This window comes from Nipponia nippon, unplaced genomic scaffold (assembly GCF_047370975.1).
Source record: "Nipponia nippon isolate SJK-2023a ecotype South Korea unplaced genomic scaffold, ASM4737097v1 scaffold_33, whole genome shotgun sequence".
NCBI lineage: Eukaryota > Metazoa > Chordata > Aves > Pelecaniformes > Threskiornithidae > Nipponia > Nipponia nippon.
Genome location: NW_028262351.1, coordinates 4,558,646 through 4,578,880, shown reverse-complemented (window position 1 = coordinate 4,578,880; position 20,235 = coordinate 4,558,646). Strand labels below are relative to the sequence as shown.

The following is a 20,235-nucleotide window of genomic DNA, read 5'->3' as shown; positions in this document are numbered from 1 at the left end:
TCCAGTAGCTCCCCATCTCTCTTGTACTGGGGAGCCCAGAACTGGATATGGTACTCCAGGTGTGGCCTCACCTGGAGGGTGAGGGGAAGGATCATCTCCCCTGCTGGCAACAGTCCAGCCCAAGACACCATTCACCTTTGTGGCAAGGGCACATTGCTGGCTCATTTCAGGGTAAAAGCTACTGTTCTTGTTGATAAATATTAGCAATAACAAGTTAATTCTGAAATTTTTCTTCTATCCTATACTTCTGCTACTTTGGAGAGATTAATACTGTATTAAAGTAAGAAGATGTTGAACCCATTTAATTTGAACCAGCTGAAAGATAAAGAACTTCCTAAGTTTTGGTGCAGTTAAAAAAGCAGAAAAATATTTTTCTGCAAGAACTCAGAAACTGTTATCAGCAAACGATTTTTTACTCTCCCATTGCTGCAGTCATTACAAAATGAATGCAAGATAGTTCTTTATAATCAGAATATGAAATTCTAACCACAGCATTGAAATAAGATATTATTGTTATTGCATAATAATATGCAAAATCTTAAAAGGAACAGTTTGATTTTCAAATTCATATTCTAGATTTGGAAGATGTATAAAGAGGTGAGGCTGATCTATTAAATAAGCAGATAAGCATGGGAATTACTGATGCATGAAATCTCTGTGCCTTCTCACATTTGCACATGCAGGATCATTTAAAAAAACTAAGCATGTTTTAAACTGATCTACAAAATATCAACCTCGCTGCTCATGTAAACAAATTTTTAACAGGTAACTTCAGTACAACACCTAAACCTACCTTATTTTTGGACTGCTGTGCTTGAAGAACTGCAAGAATTTAGGTATCATGATATTGAGTGGTCGGTCCAATACATCACTATCTAAAATTTCAGCAGAATCTTCACATATCTTCTGAAGAGCGCCAAATGCACCCTGTTTAAAAAAAAAAAAAAATCTGTTCTTTGACATTTTGAAGAAAGCAACATTTCAGATTTTGTACAGAACAGGTAATTTTAGCGCAACACCACAGTAAATGTAGCTAATTAACAAAGTAAATGTAGCTAACTAAATATGGAGTTAAATTAAAACATCCTTAAAGGCTTTTTATTTAAGCACTTTATACTGTTATTTGTAAACTCTCAAGCTGGATGAGTCTATACTAGAGAAGTGGTAATTTTAATTTTAGCATTCAATGCTCATTTATTCAATCATATTTTTAAAAATGCTTAAAAGCAAGATCTTATTTGAAAAAATAAATGGCAAGTTGCAGAAGCATCCAATTTAATTTCATATACAATTTTATTTTGTTTAATGGTTTGTTATAGGGCAAAACAGAACTCTGGACATGATGGTCAATTTGAGTTTCATTTTCAAGTGTAATTAAAATTGTGTGATCGCAGATTTTTATTTTTTAAAAATCAGACAAGACTTTTCTCCTCATAGCTTAAAACAGCTGAGCTGATATTTATTTATTTTCCTTCATAAACACCGAACAAAAAAAGTTCATTTCACACTAGCCTGATATAGCAGTGACAGATCACGTTTCCAGATTAAGTTATAAGAAGAATGAACAACACTACTTTTAAGTAAGAGAAAATTCAGGGTCAACTTGATGATGCCTAAAAGATTGGGCATCACAAAGTGGTAACTTCAGGACACTTCTCAGCTGAGATGCTATGACTACCCATCTACAGTCTTATTCTGCTTTTATGCAAAGAAAGAAAACAAATTCATCTGAATGAACACTAAGAACATGGAATGCAGGTAGAATAAAAAGTATCACATTTGAGCCACTGTTCTCTGAAGAGATTATATACATGCATATACACACACACAAAATACTATACATATGTATAGTATCTATGAAGAGAGATAAAAAATAATCAAATTTAGATGATAATCCATTTCAAAATAAGTCTCCTTACCTCACAGGTATTGTAATCTTCAGAATCCAACAGGCTGCAAAGCTTTGGTAAGAGTTCAGGCCAATTCTGTAATTCCCCTTTTGAAGCAATGGTTGTTATCAGAATGCCTAAGCGAATCAGAAGAATAAAGGAAATGAGATCTCATATATCTTCACAGGTTCCACACTAATTTTTCTCATTTTACTCCTCTCAAAGATCTAAGGAGTTAAGAAATTTCTTGTTTTATTAAGAGCTGGCAAGCATAAAAAGAGGAAGTACATTTAATTACAAATGGTATTTGAAGGGCTTTGAAATACAAAGGCAGGTTGTTCCTTCCTGCTACCATGAAGGGCTCAGATGTGACAAGTCAAGCACAAAGTAATTCCAGTTAAGGCAATAATCATGCCCAAACACTCCAGGGCAGGTTCTGCTCTAAGTTTACTAAAAACTGTACAAATCTTGACCTCCAGTAAACATAGAGTATCCATCTCAAGTCACCTCCTCTTTATTATGATACAAAAGCATGAACATGGGAAGCTGTCATTCAATAAACTTATAACCCAATGGTAAATTATGTGTTCACAACTTTACTATGTTTACACAAAACATTAAGGACACATTCTAAGACTGAGATACCTACTAAGAGCTTACACACTATGGCAGGTCATCCAGTGATCAGCTGTAGGGGTTGGCTGATTCAGATCCAGGAAACAGATAGGATGGCCCAAAGAGTCACTAATTCCATTTCCAGCACATACAGAAATCCCAGGAAAAACCAATTAGGTGACAGGAATGGGAAAGGCTGCTTATAAACTAGGACCAACTATGAGTCCATTTTGCCTCAACTAGTAATCTCCCAAGTGACAAGTGATGAAAAAAAGCTTTCCTAAGCTTTTTCATTGAGCTAATCGCCATATAGCCTTTTTCTTTGGAGTAAAATGTTAAAATTCTTATTAAATATACAAGAATAACAGGACAACATTACGGAGCAAAGGACATTCTGGGCGAGGCACAAAGATATTTTGCATTGTGTTTCCTTTGATGCAATAAGGCTGGAGAACCCAAGAGGACAAAGGGCAAAAATGAAGACAGAGGTAAAACACAATTTTACAGCTCCAGAAGTAGCTTGCATCCAGCTGTCTTCATAATTGCAACTGAGTAGAAAAGATTCCCAAAAGCCTATGGAGATCTATGGAGTCTTAAAGACTATTTCTCCTGAATATTATGCTCCTGCAAAGAATATCAGATGCATTAATAGAAAATAGAAAATACATACAAAATAAATGAATGTTCTTGTCTCCTAGACAAAGTACTTAAATTGCAAAATTGTCTCCCTGACTTAGATCTGGCACAGGTTTGTAGAATTAACACGAATTGAGAAACAAACTTAAGAATGAAATTCCTGGAACTCCTCTGGACCAACATGTGAGAGAAGTCATAAGTCTTAAAGGGGTTGGTAGTTTTGGAAAAGAGTTGGTTTAAAATATTTTCAAGATCATAGAAGTTTTCAGAAGATGACAAATGGTCTGTCTGTACTTGTAATATGTGCAAGCTTTCACAGCTAAAGGAAAGACTATTTGAAAACTACTTTAAGCGTTCTTCAAAAAGGCTTATCCTAGACAGCAACAGGATAACCTAGGAGGAAACACTTCCAGATGTGTAGGCAAGAAACGACTCAAGGACATCGTCCCCTTGCAACAGAGACGCATGCAGTTCAGACCATACATGTCATCACAAGCTTTCTGTAAAGGTCTGCAGAGAAGCCATTTAATGTTGTGCTTTTAATGTGGGTTCTGTTTGGTTTTGTTTTGTTTTAAATGATGAAGAGACACTTTGGTGGGGACAAAAATAAATAAATAAATAAATAACAAACTATCAAGAACTTAAAGAGGCAACAGGCATAGCATTTGAAGCTTTGCAAAAGGTTTTAAGAACAATGAGGAAGCAGCCATATAAAATAAAGTTTTAGGCACTTATGTTCATGTTAAAAGAAATCTACATAGGCTTCTAATGAGCTTCATCTCCTTTCAAATGTGAAATAGTTCCCACCCGCCTGCTGCTTTAGTTAGCCAGCAGGGAACAGAAGACACCAGAGGTTTGCCTTTGTGGCTTTCTCTGCAACACAAACACAGAAATAAGGACATCAGAAGAATAATCAAAGTAAAGAAATAATCAGTTTAGTAGCTTGCAGCGTTTTGACAGGCTTGGGCTAGAGTTGACAGTTAAATGAGGCCTTTCCTTCTGACCAACATACTAAGCTGCAAGGTTAGAAACTGGAAACTGAAAATCTTTATAAAGGTGGTCTTTGATTTGTAATGAACTTAATTACAAATCAGTATTACAGAATCTGTTCATATTTCACTTGACAAATGTGCAATCTAACAAGTACAGCAGTTGAGCTAATTGAGCAGTAAACACATGAGAGAACAGACTCCAGAGGGATGTCAGAAATTGTTAAAAACAGAAGTGTAATTGTCATGACAGCATCTTTTATGTCACTATTCCAATTACATGCAACCCCAGTTTATGGCATCAACTCTACAATAAAAAATTTGAACGTAAAGAAAAAGCAACTGTGCTTCAGTACTTTCATGCCAATAACAGGGCAGGGGAAAGGTTGGGGGGTTTGGGGTGGTGTTTTGCCTCTGTAGCTCCTAAAGTTGATTTCTGAACTCCTCAATTCTAAAAAGTTGAACTTCATGACAAAATTCCCCCCTCATAAGGCAATCATTAACTTTCACTTTCCTTCTGCAATGAAGCTCTTCAGTCCTGCCACTACTCTTAAACACTCAAACTATTTCCCCTGCTTGCTTTTAAGCAGGGAGCTACACTAAGGTCCTGCCTAGACTAGAATCCCCAGAAAGTTTTAAGAACAGTCACAGACACCTAAATAGATGCATTTATTTCCTGGTAAGTTTGTGGGTCCTCAACACATGCAGCCGTCTTTTTTGAACTTAAATCCATATTTCAATGTTGGCACAAGGGTTTTTAAAACCTGTACCACACAGCACAGAGAAGTTCCACACTTACTCATTTGGGGGTTAAAACATGGAAAAGCTAAGTAAGGATACAACGATGTGTAGTTACCATTCGGCCCTGAATCACAGTTCTAAAATAGACTCTTATTGCCATCTTCATTGTCCTCAGTGAGGTGACCTCTGAGAATGTGATTAATCAGCTTGCCTCCATCTTGGTCAAAAGGTATTAGCTTTTGTCTGGTTAGAACCAGATGCCAAAGACCACAAAGGCTGCATTACTTCTTCCCTGATGCTATTTTGATGTACTTGCTCATCTTCCTCTCAGAATTCGAGAGATCTTATTTGCGGTTGGCTCATTAAATTGATAGCACTTGAACAGCAAAAACATGTGCACATCTCAAAGAGCAGCTATGACTAGCACGTGCCAACTCATATGCTAACAAGGCAGCTTAGGCAGGTAGCAATATATTTACACCTGGCTAGTATCAAGAGACCAGTGAGTACTGGACCAACCTCACTATTAAGACAGAAGCCTACAAGGATTCAACATTTAATTACTTCACACAACAGAGTGCAAAACACATTATAAATAGCAACTCTTATTATGTAAGCATACAGTTCATCAGTTGGTACGCATCTTCAGAGTTCATATATGCTTGAATAATCCCTGCAAGGACCACTTAAAGCTCAACAGTAATTGAGCTACTAATCCACAAATGTTTCCTACTAGGAAAAATGAAAGAATAAACTGCTCAAAACCAAACAAACAACAGGCCACACACACACCCCCAGCCGCCACTGCCACCACCACCATCAAACCACCCTAAGACAGCAATCCAAACAGAACTGTAATATAGTCTTATATTCTTTAGTCAGCTCCATTGTACTCCATTGACAACTTGTATGAACAAACAAGCAAGCACAACTCTTCTACAACCTGAAATCACAAAAGTACCTGCCACTCAAAGACTTGTTTCTACTGTCATTAAGGAAATGGGGCATTAATAAAATTCACAGTAAAGCAGCTTCACAAGGGATGAGACAGCAGGAAAAAGCAGAGAGAGACATTTTTCTCTAGTCCAAAGTCCTTAACCCAGATATCTGGAGAAGGAATCCTATAGAAAAAGCAAAGGACTCTAAAGGAGCAATAACTGGTAGATTATTTTATAACAGAAATCAGCTGATACAAGCTGAATTCCTTTCTGAACTTGCACTCGCCCCTGTTTTTTTCTACTGTACTTAAATATACATTTATTTTATTTTTTTCTAGTTTTTGTAGTAGACGAGGAAAATTACTATGATTGTAGTAATTGGGGGAAATCACATCCTCAAAGAGCAGACAGAAAAGCAACATTACCTAGAAATAAGTAAAAATAACACAAATATGCATGTTATGGAAGAGGTGTACTAAAACACAGTATTTAGGAAATCAGAAATCCATGCAACAAACACACTTCTATCTGATGTTCTGATCACCACACTTTATCTACTGTTTTCTGACAGAAGGTATTTAAAAAACAGAAACTCATTATGCTAATGTGTGCCATGCATGGTATAATGATCCCCTGAAGGGGTGTGCATATGGGAGGGGCAGGGAGGAAATCAGCTAACAGAAGTGTTTCATTGCTGCAAGTGGAGTGCTGAAATAGTTCTGAAGTCAGACCTTTACCTTGTTCCTGGTTTTAGGTACAAAAATTGGCAGCAAGCTGAATTTCAGTAGATTCAAGTAAACTTAGGTTCAGTCACATTTCAAGAGATATGAACTGAATTGCTAAATCAGTTTTAAGAGAATAGGAAGCAAAAATAAGTGTGACTTTCATATAGTCACACTGAAGATTAACATCAGCATCAAAACATGATGTAGTTGTGACAATTATCAGAAGCAAACAGTTTTAGGAGTTTAATAACTCTCACTAGTACAGCTCTCACTTATATCAGTAACATTTTCAGTGTGCAGAAGACAGCAACAAGAGTAAACTTACCTACAGTAGCTCTAATTAAGGGGGAGGAATCACCAATGTTGTTCAGGCATTCACTTTTAATGAAGTCAGTTACCCCATTTGGAAAGTTGCGAAAATGCGCTTTTACATTATTCTTCAAGATGAGACCACTCAAGGAACGTGTTGGTTCATCTGCAAAAGAAAATAATCACATTCAAACTTCGATCAGCTCATAGGATAAAGCAGATTTCCAGAACAATGCAACAAGATCAAAGCTTATAGTGAGAGATATTAATGTTTATTTCCTTACCTCTCCTTCCAAATACACCCATCAATTCACATAGCAAAGTTTTTTTCGTTTCAGAGTTCACTATTTCTATTTATTCAAAATTAGAATATCAGTATTGCAAATTCCACATTTAATTTAAGAGTTTTGTATAGATATAAGCAAGGAATAGATTGAACTCACGGGATATAGGAGACTCATGAAAGACATTAGTCAACCAAAGACATTCAGACATTCTGATTATACTGACAGGCTTGCTGCAGCACTATTACTGTACGAAACAGATGACAACCCAGCTTTCACCACAGTAAAACCTAGAAATGAGGTAGGGACTATGCAGTAAGTCTGTCGCCCCCTACTCACACAAAAATACAGTGTTCAGTTTTCCTATAAAATATTGTACTCCCTTCAGATACCAGCTGTTCTATTAATCTATTAAATTAATAATTAGAGGGAGAACAAAAAAAGGCTTTAAACAATGTTAACAGGTAAGTGTTATATAGTGCGAACCAGAAGAAAAAAGCCACCAGACTTGACCCAAACAGAGTAATAATTTAAGTTTAGGCAACAGTTTGAGTTCTCTTCACTGAGCTCTTTTTGCCTGCAAATCCCTCTAAGTTATTGGGACAAGTAGAGGAGCGGAAAAAGAACAGCCTAGATTTTTCAGTTATACTGGAGCAGGCTCATGTTTAGTTCTTCAACCAAGGGCATGAGTAACTTGGTATTACTTCTGAAACATGCTGAAAGTGAGATCTGGATGTTCTACACAGAAAGGATTAGTTTACAGTATAAGAAAATTTAAATTTACAGTTTACAGCAATCCTAATCAGCACATGAAGCTAATTTTAATTAGCATTTTAGCCACTTATTTTAATTTTCTTTGTATGAAGCTGATGTTGTTTAACCTCGGTAGGCTTAGCTAAGTACCACACAGCCACTCACTCCCCACACGGTGAGATGGGGGAAGAGAATTGGAAGAGTAAAAGTGAGAAAACTCATGGGTTGAGATAAAGACAGTTTAACAGGGAAAGCAAAAGCCATGCACGCAAGCAAAGCAAAACAAGGAATTCATTCACTACTTCCCATCGGCAGGCAGGTGTTCAGCCATCTCCAGGAAACCAGGGCTCCATCACGTGTAACGGTTACTTGGGAAGACAAAACACCATCGCTCCGAACGTCCCCCCCTTCCTCCTCCTTCCCTCAGCTTTTATTGCTGAGCATGACGTCATATGGTCTGGGATATCCCTTTGGTCAGTTGGGGTCAGCTGTCCCAGCTGTGTCCCCTCCCAACTTCTTGTGCAGCCCTAGCCTGCTCAGTGGTGGGGTGGTGTGAGGAGCAGAAAAGGCCTTGACTCTGTGTAAGCACTGCTCAGCAGTAACTAAAACACCCCTGTATTATCAACACTGTTTTCAGCACAAATCCAAAACATAGCCCCATACAAGCTACGATGAAGAAAATTATCTCTATCCCAGCCAAAACCAGAACAGAAGCCCTGATTTGGGCAAGAAGTAAGGATGTTCAAAGTTCCTTTGCACCAAGAGTTACAGTTTACACACAGACCTATTCTAGGCCTTCAAAACATTTAACATCCCAACAGAAATATAAGCAAAATGAGATATAACTTTAAAATATAAAGTATTTTAAAACTAAGCTTCAATTTAACCAAGCAGAGATACAGATACTATGAAGCTCATTGTGTCAGAAATAGCCAGATTAGCCAGCTGGTTTAGATAAAAGTCAAGGGCATATTAAGGCGAAACTTGAGCACTGTTTTTTCTTTATGGACTATCCTATGGGACACTGTGGTATGAAACATCTTAAATCCATTCCTTTAACCAAAATAAGAAAAGAAAGACTATTCTTCATATCCCACAAACTTGCAGCAGAGATTCCAAGGGATTCATAGTGAAAGTCACATCTCTGCCAAATGAAAAAGAATTAAAGAAGCAAGAAAAAGAAGAAATATTAAAAACAAAAAGCAAAACCAATTATCACCATATTGAGAGGTGACAAGCAGATATCACAACGATGGACACTAACCATTGAGCTTGAGAAGCAGCACAGAATCTGATACTTGGGCATTTTTTAAAAACCACACCATAGTCAAAGATCTTAGTTTGAGAAAATTTTTTCTGACTGCACAAAGATATTTATGGAATCGAGGTGTTTAACAACTTAACAGCTACACTGTCAGAAGACAGTAATATAGGTCTGAATGGAGTTCTTGCTGTAACACCAAGATTACAGGCAGATGGTCTAGGAGCCGAGTAAGACACTCTTTAGTCTTCATAGATTCTGTGAGACACACTGTCAGCCATATGCTTCAGCTATCAAAAGAGATCACAGTCTTGCCTCCTATCTCAGTCAACCTGGAAGTAGAGTTGACAAGAACGTATAGTACAAGAAAACGAAGGAAAGTGAAGATGACCTCTGGGATTTGATATCTTTGGTGCCAAATAAGTTCAGTGGAAGATTCCCCTCTTGCGTTGCCTCACTTTATAATAAAACCATATCATGCAAATATCATTTGGTCCTCGATAAGTTTACAATTGTTGCAAGACTAATGCTAGTTCCAGATTTTAATGGTTTACAGACAAAGCAAAAGGACACATACCTGTATTAAACAGATATCAATTATTTTAAGGCTACTGTAGTGCTTTAAATCATAGAATCATAGAATGGTTTGGGCTGGAAGGGACCTTAAAGATCATCCAGTTCCAACTCCCCTGCCATGGGCAGGGACAACTTCCACTAGACCAGGTTGCTCAAAGCCCCATCCAACCTGGCCTTGAATACTTCCAGGGATGGGGCATCCACAACTTCTCTGGGCAACCTGTTCCAGTGCCTCACCACCCTCATAGTAAAGAATTTCTTCCTTCTATCTAATCTAAATGTACCCTCTTTCAGCTTAAAGCCATTACCCCTTGTCTTATCACTACGTGCCCTTGTAAAAAGTCCCTCTCCAGCTTTCTTGTAGGCCCCCTTCAGGTACTGGAAGGCTACTGTAAGGTCTCCCCGCAGCCTTCTCTTCTCCAGGCTGAACAACCCCAACTCTCTCAGCCTGTCCTCATAGGAGAGGTGCTCCAACTCTCTGATCATCTTCGTGGCCCTCCTCTGGACTCACTCCAACAGGTCCATGTTCTTCTTATGTTGGAGGTCCCAGAGCTGGACTCAGTACTCCAAGTGGGGTCTCATGAGAGCAGAGTAGAGGGGCAGAATCACCTCCCTGGACCTGCTGGTTATACTTCTTTTGATGCAGCCCAGGATATGGTTGGCTTTCTGGGCTGCAAACACACATTGCCAGGTCATGTTGAGCTTCTCATCAGCCAACACCCCCAAGTCCTCCTCCTCAGGGCTGCTCTCTATCCATTCTTCACCCAGCCTGTATTTGTGCTTGGGATTGCCCTGACCCAGGTGCAGGACCTTGCACTTGGCCTTGTTGAACTTCATGAGGTTCGCATGGGCCCACCTCTCCAGCCTGTCAAGGTCCCTCTGGATGGCATCCCTACCCTCCAGCATGTCGACCGCACCACACAGCTTGGTGTTGTTGGTAAACTTGGTGAGGGTGCACTCAGTCCCACTGTCCATGTCCCCGACAAAGATGTTAAACAGTACCCATCCCAATACTGACCCCTGAGGAACGCCACTCGTCACTGATCTCCACTTGGACATCGAGCCGTTGACCACAACTCTTTGAGTGCAACCATCCACCCAATTCCTCATCCACCAAGTGGTCCATCTGTCAAATCCATGTCTCTCCAAGTTAGAGACAAGGATGTCGTGCGGGACAGTGTCAAATGCTTTGCACAAGTCCAGGTAGATGATGTCAGTTGCTCTTCCCTTATCCACCAATGCTGTAACCCCATCATAGAAGGCCACCAAATTTGTCAGGCACGATTTGCCCTTAGTGAAGCCATGTTGGCTGTCACCAATCACCTCTCTGTTTTCCATGTGCCTTAGCACAGTTTCCAGGAGGATCTGCTCCATGATCTTCCCAGGCACAGAGGTGAGACTGACTGGCCTGTAGTTCCCCGGGTCTTCCTTTTTTCCCTTTTTAAAAATGGGGGTTATGTTTCCCCTTTTCCAGTCAGCAGGAACTTCACCAGACCACCACAACTTCTCAAATATGATGGATAGTGGCTTAGCAACTTCATCTGCCAGTTCCCTCGGGACCCGCGAATGCATCTCATCAGGTCCCATGGACTTGTGCACCTTCAGGTTCCTTAGATGGTCTCAAACCTGATCTTCTCCTACGGTGGGCGGTTCTTCATTCTCCCAGTCCCTGCCTTTGGATTCTGTGAGTTGGGTGGTGTGGCTAGAGCACTTACCGGTGAAGACTGAGGCAAAAAAGTCATTGAGTACCTCAGCATTCTCCATATCCCAGGTAACCAGGTCTCCCGTTTCCTTCCAGAGAGGGCCCACATTTTCCCTAGTCTTCCTTTTATCACCAACGTACCTATAGAAGCTTTTCTTGCTGCCCTTAACATCCCTGGCCAGATTTAATTCTATCAGGGCTTTAGCTTTCCTAACTTGATCCCTGGCTGCTCAGACAATTTCTCTGTATTCCTCCCAGGCTACCTGTCCTTGCTTCCACCCTCTGTAGGCTTCCTTTTTGTGTTTGAGTTTGTCCAGGAGCTCCTTGTTCATCCATGCAGGCCTCCTGGCATTTTTGCCTGACTTCCTCTTTGTTGGGATGCATCACTCCTGAGCTTGGAGGAGGGGATCCTTGAATATTAACCAGCTTTCTTGGGCCCCTCTTCCCTCCAGGGCTTTATCCCATGGTACTCTACCAAGCAGATCCCTGAAGAGGTCAAAGTCTGCTCTCCTGAAGTCCAGGGTAGTGAGCTTGCTGTGCACCCTCCTCAGTGCCCTAAGGATCTTGAACTCCACCATTTCATGGTCACTGCAGCCAAGGCTGCCCTTGAGCTTCACATTCCCCACCAGCCCCTCCTTGTTGGTGAGAACAAGGTCCAGCATAGCACCTCTCCTTGTTGGCTCCTCTATCACTTGGAGAAGGAAGTTATCATCAGTGCATTCCAGGAACCTCCTGGATTGCTTATGCCCTGCTGTGTTGTCCCTCCAACAGATGTCGGGGTGGTTGAAGTCCCCCATGAGGACCAGGGCTTGTGAACATGAGGCTGCTACTTAAGAACTAGAGTGTGTCCTCAAACAGCCATATTTCCCCTAATCAGGGCTTGTATGATATAGGGTGCATATGTGACAGCAACAAGGTTTTTGTAGCTCACCCAGAAGTCCAGGTGAGCTAAGAAAAGGGCTAGAATACAGAAAATGTATGAAGTATATCACTGTATGAAGTAATGCATAGTCTCTTACCCTGATCAGTAAAATATCCATAGAAGTAGACATGAATTAGAGTAGCATCCTATCTGAGAGGACAAGATGTCACACAGCTAGGTATTAAAAAGCATTTATTACTCTTTATAGAGTAACAGCTGAAAAATGGCATCTCCTACCCATGAGGCTACATGCTGGTGTCTGATCTAGGCTGCGATGGCTCCTAGGAAGCAACATCACCACTCCTTTCTAGATTTTTCAGAAAGCAGACTTGCTGTGAGACATTAGGATGATGTCAGAACAGTTTCAGTGTGTTATCTTGCAGTGCTGGGGCAGGTGCAACTGGTTAGCTCATCACTTTCATGAAGCCAAGTCTAGCCTTGTAAAAGGAATGTACCACTTCTCACATTTGTCACGTGCAAATAAAAATGCCTTTCATTTAAGGCCAAGAGGGAGTAGAACCCAGAAAAAACACAAATATTTTTTATACCACCAATAACAGTACCCACAGCATTTTTTGCCAGCTCCAGAACAGAGTATCTTTCCTGAAGGCAACCTAAAGAGCCATATAAAAGTGTGTCTTGATCCCACAGTCAAGATACCAGATGCTAACATCAATAACTGACTAAGCATTACTACTGCTTTTGCAAAGCATTTTAAACTCCTTTCTCTTTCTTCTATAATGACATAATTCTCACTCTTCAGAACTGCATGAAGATTTTACTCAGCTGTGCCTTCTGCTTTCAAGAGATATTCAAGTGTGACAGTGTCATGACAGGGTCATTAATACCAATAATGACTGCAGCTCAGTATAGGCAGCTTATAACAGCGTATAGCCCTGCAGCACTGGACTGGGCAACGCCATTCCTTCCTAGTGAGGTTGCCTGCTTCATCTGAAGTGGCACACACTGTTCAAGCAAGTACAGATTCAACAGTACAAATTTTTATTTTGGTATCTCCAAGGCAAAAAGTATTTATGTAACTTCAAGTGATCAGGGTGGATGTTCTCTGAACCAAAATATCTGCTATTGATCAGAGGCAATTCTGACTGGGAAGCTTTAAGTCTCAGGAATTTTAAGCATTCCAAAATGGCAGGCACTCACAGTTTCCCCTCATTTTCCTCCCTCCCCAAGGAAAAGAGACCGATGAAGTCTTAGGTAGAAACTGAAAAATAAAGAGACTGAAGATGGATTTCAAACAACTCTGAAGAGGAAGAGCAGCACAATCACACACCAAAGCTTCTTAGACATAGTCTCATTTTCATTGGTACTCTGAATAGCAGAGGATCAGTCACTTTTCTCCTAGTAAGAACTCTTATGTAGCAAAATACTAGAAAAAAGTTAAATTTCTAAAATAATAATAAAAGATGAAATTGTATAAATTGTATATTGAATTAAAAGCAGGTACACGTTCTCTATTTTCTTATTGTAGCTTGATGCACAGCTGTTTAGGAAGAACACCTCCACTAGTGCCAAAACTCTACTCTGCCATTCGTTAGAGTGCAACCTACTATTGCTAATTGAAAATCTGGTTATAGTGTAGAGAAAAGTCAGCCAGAAAAGGAAGGAGAAAAAAAAAAAAAAGAGAGAGAGAGAAACACACTGAGTACAGGCTTAGGAAATAATGAGAAAAGGTTTTTGTCTTGATGAATTAATTGTGTATTATAGGGGAGGAAGCCTTACTGGCAAGGAAGCGTACCAGTTAGAGAAACAAAGCAGCCTGGCTTTATAACAAGACCTATACATGCATGCCAACATCCAACTTTCTGTTAAGCTACACCTATAGGACGTAGACAGGAGAAGAAACTTCCAATGTATAGCACCCTATGCAACACCAGCATTGGTGAGTGCCCTGTATCTTGTGCTTCCCAGTACTCACTTAGCAGTCTGAACAGTATTCTTAATTACTAAATTTGATAACACTGCCTCTTTTCATGAAATCCTTGTGTTCCAACAGCTATTCGCATGACATTGTCACATTTTAATATATAACATTCACCTTTGATCTATTCAGAGTGACCAAACTTCTATTCATCTAACCATGTAATTTCTTCAGATAAGAATAATTACTCTAACTCCTAATTCATTTATTGCCAAATGCTGTCTAAGCAACTTCCATTGGGAAGCTCATAATTTCGTTTCCCTATACACTTGACAGTGTTAAGGTACTTGTGTCCCATCGTCCCCGTCCTGCCCGCCCCGCCCTGCCCCCCAACATACAAATACCAAAGAGAGATGACACTACTTTTTAGATGTTCTCAAACTGCAACAATAACCTGCATTCATTCCATAGTTTGGGATCTTGTAGCGAGTCATACTATCAGTACAGTGATTTTCCATTTCTTATTAAGGATTCTTCTGCTTTTGATAGAATTCTAGCACTGATTTAACTGCAGGATCAGGAGGTGATACATAAAATGGCATTAGAGAGGAAAAGAGCTGAGACAACCAGTTTATGGGGATATGACAGAGAAGCTGAAAGCACGAGTGAAACCAGAGGATTAGTTCTTTAAACTTTTTGTGTTTTTGCAAGCCTGTAGAGATGTACAGATTTTGGCATTCTGATTGACCTGTGGTCATTATTAGTTAGAATGCAAAAACTTGCATAACTAACCAAACTAATTGTTGGTCAGCTGTTCAACACCCTTCCCACGTTCTCCACAGCTCAGTTTTATTTACAGCGCTGTCTTCAAAAGCATAGCTGTTGCTACTTATTATTCAATAAATATGCAACACTCAGCATCAGCAGAACATTTCCAGCTTTGTTTTGGTGTCTTACAGACATTCCTAAACTTAGGCAGTTGTGTCAAATAATTTTCCATTACTCACATGAGTCAATTAAGCACTGATTAATTTCAGACTAGCCACCACATTTCAAGGTCATTTTTATATTAAGATATACCGAATATTTTGAAACATCCTCATTCTTGCTTCTGACGTGGTAGTAAACCATACCAGTTTAAGCTGAAAGTGTTATACTTAAGGCTACTTAAAAGCCCAGCATCAAAAAGAAAAAAAAAAAAAAAGTAGGGTCTTTTTCTGCTAGGAAACTCATGAAGGTGTCTCTGTACTGTATTCTTATACATTAGGACAGAAGAAGATATTCATCTGCTTCTCATATGACACTGCTCTGGTGGGATCCTTATGTTTTGGTTTTAGCTCTTAAAAGAGACAGACAGTTTCTCATTAACAGATCAGAAATCTTCATGCACAACAGTGACCCTAGTTATGATTTTTGTCACATTTTGCACCTGTACATATTAAATCCATATCACTAGTTAAAACACACAAAATGACAGCTTATTTCTAAAAAAAAGATTTAACAGCTTTGAGACTGAAATCAGCAGACAGAGAAGTTTTGCTTTAAAAAGAGTTTTGCCCTAACATTTAAATTTGCCAATATCACAAGAGTAACAGGGCAAAATATGAGCCATGCTCATAATCACAATCTGTGAATGGATAAACACTAGCAACATCTTCCCTTTCTCTGGGGAAACACCACACAGGGATGCTTGATATTGGCATTTTAAGTACACTTAGATCTGACATGAGAAACAACAAAGCAAACATCACTGAGCAGGAGAGTTTGACTTAACAAAAGTATACAAAGAAATACCCCTTACAGCAGACTATGTTCAGCTCTTAAGTTATACTAAGGAAAGGCTTCAAAGAGGTGGCTAAATACCTCCAACTTAACAAAAAAACCCCAAAAAAACCCCAACACCACCCCACCCCACCCCCAAAAAAAGAAGAGACACACCTTCATTGTGGGGCCAAAACAGACCTTACCCAAGACTACCTGAACTTCAGAAGGCGGCACAGCAAACAAAACAAAAAAAAAAAAGTCTGATAACCTTAAGAATCAAGGGAAAGCCTGAAAACTTCTGTCCTTTCTGTCCACAAGCCACTTGAGAGAAAACATATTTCAAGACTCACCCCCAAAATGACTTTGCTTACAGTGAACAGCACCTTTGAAGAACCTAAACCAATATGATTAAGTACATGAAGGAACTAGGCTAGTAAAACAGGTACTATGATCAAGAACCTTGTTATTGTACCTGTTCCTTTTTCAATGCTTTCCCTTTATGGGCTTCAGGTATAGGGAAAGAGATAATAGAGGTCCCATACTCCACTCATTCTGGATGCTCAGAATAAGGAGTTTCAATAAAGTATTCCTGAAGCATTGAATCACATAACACAATCCACTGGATAACTTCAAAGTTTCTTTCAAGACTCTTCAATGAAGAAATAAAAATCTGTCACTTCTCACACATGGTATGTATGCCATAGAACTACTTCGGAGAAGCATTTTCCTTAAATCTGCATTACAATATCTATACAGAAGCATGGAAAGGAAGAATTAGCTATCATAAGGGAGAAAAAAAAACACATGGAATTTTTAGTAGTCTGATCTGACAAAATTCATTATCTCATAACTTGGTTTCCCTTAAGATATTTATACACCTCAATTACTTTATGCATTGATTACTAAAACTCAGTTGGACTTAATTTCTTTTTGTAATTCTTAACGTATCTGAATTTAAGAGGAAAATAAATGTTTCGCTGTTGTTTAAGTAGGACACTACATATTTTATGCAGCATTTTAAACTGTAAGAGTACATTAATCTGACTTGACTTCTGAATTGTAATCTGATCAGATTCACTCCTTGGCAGTTATTTTAGTCTATTTAAGAATGACATTATCTGGGATGATGGTATTGGGGGTGGGGTGGTGGTGGTAGTAGGGGGGGTATTTGTTTTAGTTAAACAGTTAAAGCTGCTGAACCACTTTTCAGGATTAATCCTGCTTATCAAAAATACCTTCCTGAAACTGGAAGCTGGTTAATCAACACCTGACCTCACACAATGGTCTTTTTCTTGCTCAGCTTCAAAGATCTTTCAACACCAACACACCAAGAAAGTTCATAATGGAATGGACTCATGAAAACTGCTGTCCAGAGCAAATTTAAATTCCACCACTCATCAGAAACCATTCACATCAAACTCACAAGACCGCTTTGGATCCCAGTAATAGTTTATAAAAAGCCATTTAAAATTCTGCTCGCAGAGCTAGATGAATTGTTAGTGTCATTATTACCAGAAAATAAATTACCATCTGTGGTGACTTCTATTGAAATAAAAACCTGGGGGAGGATGGGAACAGGACCTTCCTCCATGGTAATATTTTATGTCAAAGTAAGGTACTCTGAATGATTAAGTCATCATATGAACAAGATCAAGAGTTGCAGAGACACTGCTCTATCTTCAATTGGTTTTAAAAATCCAAAGCATTTTGGAAATAAACTTAAAAGACCATCCTTAAAGCTAACGACAAAGGCAGTACTCAAGCAGTATTCTCAATCCCAGCTCATCCACCTTCAGACTAAAAGTTTATCTTGAGGATTCTGATCTTTGAGTGTGATAGCCTCACACCAGGCCATGATCAATCCACTGAGATAACACTCTAGTAAGACCAAAGACTAGAGTTCCCACATTAGGATTGGGTGAAGAATCAGTCACTAAAACACGATCTAAGATCAGGATCACAAGGCTTTTGTATAGCTGTAACAAGATAGATAACTGTGGCTATATGGGCCAGCAGAAAGTGACCAGGAACATCATGCATTTGTCTCAATATATGTTCCCATTAGACTGGTTCTTGCCAAGAGCCCAGCAACACTCCTAAAGGACAGGGAAAAAGAAGCCAAACTCAAAACTTAACAGAAACTGTGTGCAAACTAACCATGTCCTCTATCTCTTGCCTAAGAAGGATAAAAGGTAGATCTGAGAAAAGACATATATGTTTTGGCAATAAGGATGGACAGTCTGAATCTTAACTAGAATAGATCCTCTCATCAGTAGTTCTGTTCTATTTTAATCACATAGAGAGGCATTAGGTATGTCATATCTTACCTAAGAAGCAGTAAGCTTTGACACCATTTCTGTTCTTGCAATTTTCATATAAAACATCCACCAACATGAAGGCCATATTAGGCTAAGTAGAATGCCACATCAATTCTGACACCATATAAAGACAGCTTCCTTTTCTGCTCTCTCAGAGGTGTGAAGACCACATTCAAGGAACGGATACAGGCATAAACATAGTAGGAATAGTCTGCAGAGATTACAAAGTCTCCATATAGTTTATCCTTAGAGTTCAATAGAGAAATGTTACCAAGAGGCAACACAGTAGTCTCTGCTGATGCAAGTAGACAGCATCATCTCAGTGTATGCTGATACAACCTTGCATCAACAAAATATTATGGCAAGATTATGATAGAGTCATCACACCCAATACTCCCTAACCAACAAGTTGAATTTCTGAAGATTGGAGAGTATTCTTGGTGAATGACAATGGCCATCATCTTTTGATAATTTAGCGTACACCAGATCCACCTCTCATTCACAAGGTTCAGGATGCTGTACGAGATAAAGCAAGGTGTAATTCCAGGTTAAAAATAATAAGAAGAAAGACCCAGGGAATTGACAGAATTGCCCTACTGTAGCGGGTTTTCGTGGCAAGGTCTTTGGTAGCAGGTGGGCTGCAGGGGTGGCTTCTGCGAGAAGCTGCCAGAAGCTGCCCCCATGTCTGACAGAGACAGCTCCAGCTGACTCCAAGACAGACCCACCACTGGCCAAGTCTGAGCCAATCTGCAACAGTGGTAGCGCCTCTGTGATAACATATTTAAGAAGGGGTAGAAACTCCTGTGCAACAGCAGCCAGAACAGAGAGGAGTGAGAATATGTGAGAGAAACAACCCTGCAGACACCAAGGACGGTGAAGAAGGAGGGGGAGGAGGCGCTCCAGGCGCCAGAGCAGAGATTCCCTTGCAGCCTGTGGTGAAGACCATGGTGACGCGGGCTGTCCCCCTGCAGCCCATGGAGGTTAATGGTGGAGCAGATATCCACCTGCAGCCTGTGGAGGACCCCACACCGGAGTGGGTGGATGTGCCCTGAAGAAGGCTATGACCCCATGGAGAGCCCATGCTGGAGCAGGTTCCTGGAAGGACCTGTGACCCCATGGGGAGAGAAGCCCACGCTGGAGCAGGTTTTCTGGCAGGACCTGTGACCCTGTGTGGGACCCATGCTGGAGCAGTCTGTTCCTGAAGTCTGTTCCTGAAGGACTGAATCCCGTGGATTCATGTGGACCCATGCTGGAGCAGTTTGTGAAGAACTGCAGCCTGTGGGAAGGACCCACGATGGAGAAGTTCATAGAAGACTGTCTCCCATGGGTGGGACCCCATGCTGCAAAAGGGGAAGAGCGTGAGGAGGAAGGAGCGGCAGAGACAAAGCATTAGGAACTGACCGCACCCCCCCATTCCCCATCCCCCTTTGCCAGGGGGAGGAGGTAGGGAAGTCAGGAGTGAAGCCAAGCCTGGGAAGAAGGAAGGAGTGGGGGGAAAGTGTTTTAAGATTTGTTCTTATTTCTCATTATCCTGCTCTGGTGTTAACCGGCAATAAATTAAATTAATTTTTCCCCAAGTCGAGTCTGTTTTGCCCATGACTGTAACTGGTGAGTGATCTCTCCCTGTCCTTATCTCGACCCACGAGCCTTTTCTCGTGTTTTCTCTCCCCTGTCCAGTTGAGATGGGGAAGTGAAAGAGCGGCTTGGTGGGCAACTGGCAGCCAGCCAAGGTCAACCCACCACACACATATAAAATAAAGTGATCTGAGAAGCAGCAGCACCAACATGCACACACTCTAGAAAACAACTCATTAACAGAAGAGAGGCCTATAGGATTCTGAGCTCAGCTCAGAGGACAGAAAAAAAAAACAAAAAACAAAATTCAAAACCCAAAACCAAAATAAAAAACCCAAAAAACTAAGGCAGGGCAGAGC

General features: G+C 40.1%; 1 protein-coding gene across 7 annotated transcripts in view; it reads right to left on the bottom strand.

The window, feature by feature from the left end:
• Positions 1 to 20,235, bottom strand: part of LOC104016330 (transportin-1) — a 110,565-nt gene that overhangs the window by 38,017 nt on the left and 52,313 nt on the right. For all 7 annotated transcript variants that reach the window (XR_015707604.1, XM_087770734.1, XM_087770737.1 and 4 more), the window contains exons 5-7: positions 6,859 to 7,008; positions 1,920 to 2,026; positions 794 to 927 (exon numbers count right to left, since the gene is read on the bottom strand). Coding sequence is in view for 6 of the 7 variants with exons in the window: in XM_087770734.1 (XP_087626860.1) it covers positions 794 to 927; positions 1,920 to 2,026; positions 6,859 to 7,008 (391 nt within the window). In the remaining variant the exon portion in view is untranslated. The remainder of the gene's footprint in view (positions 1 to 793; positions 928 to 1,919; positions 2,027 to 6,858; positions 7,009 to 20,235) is intronic.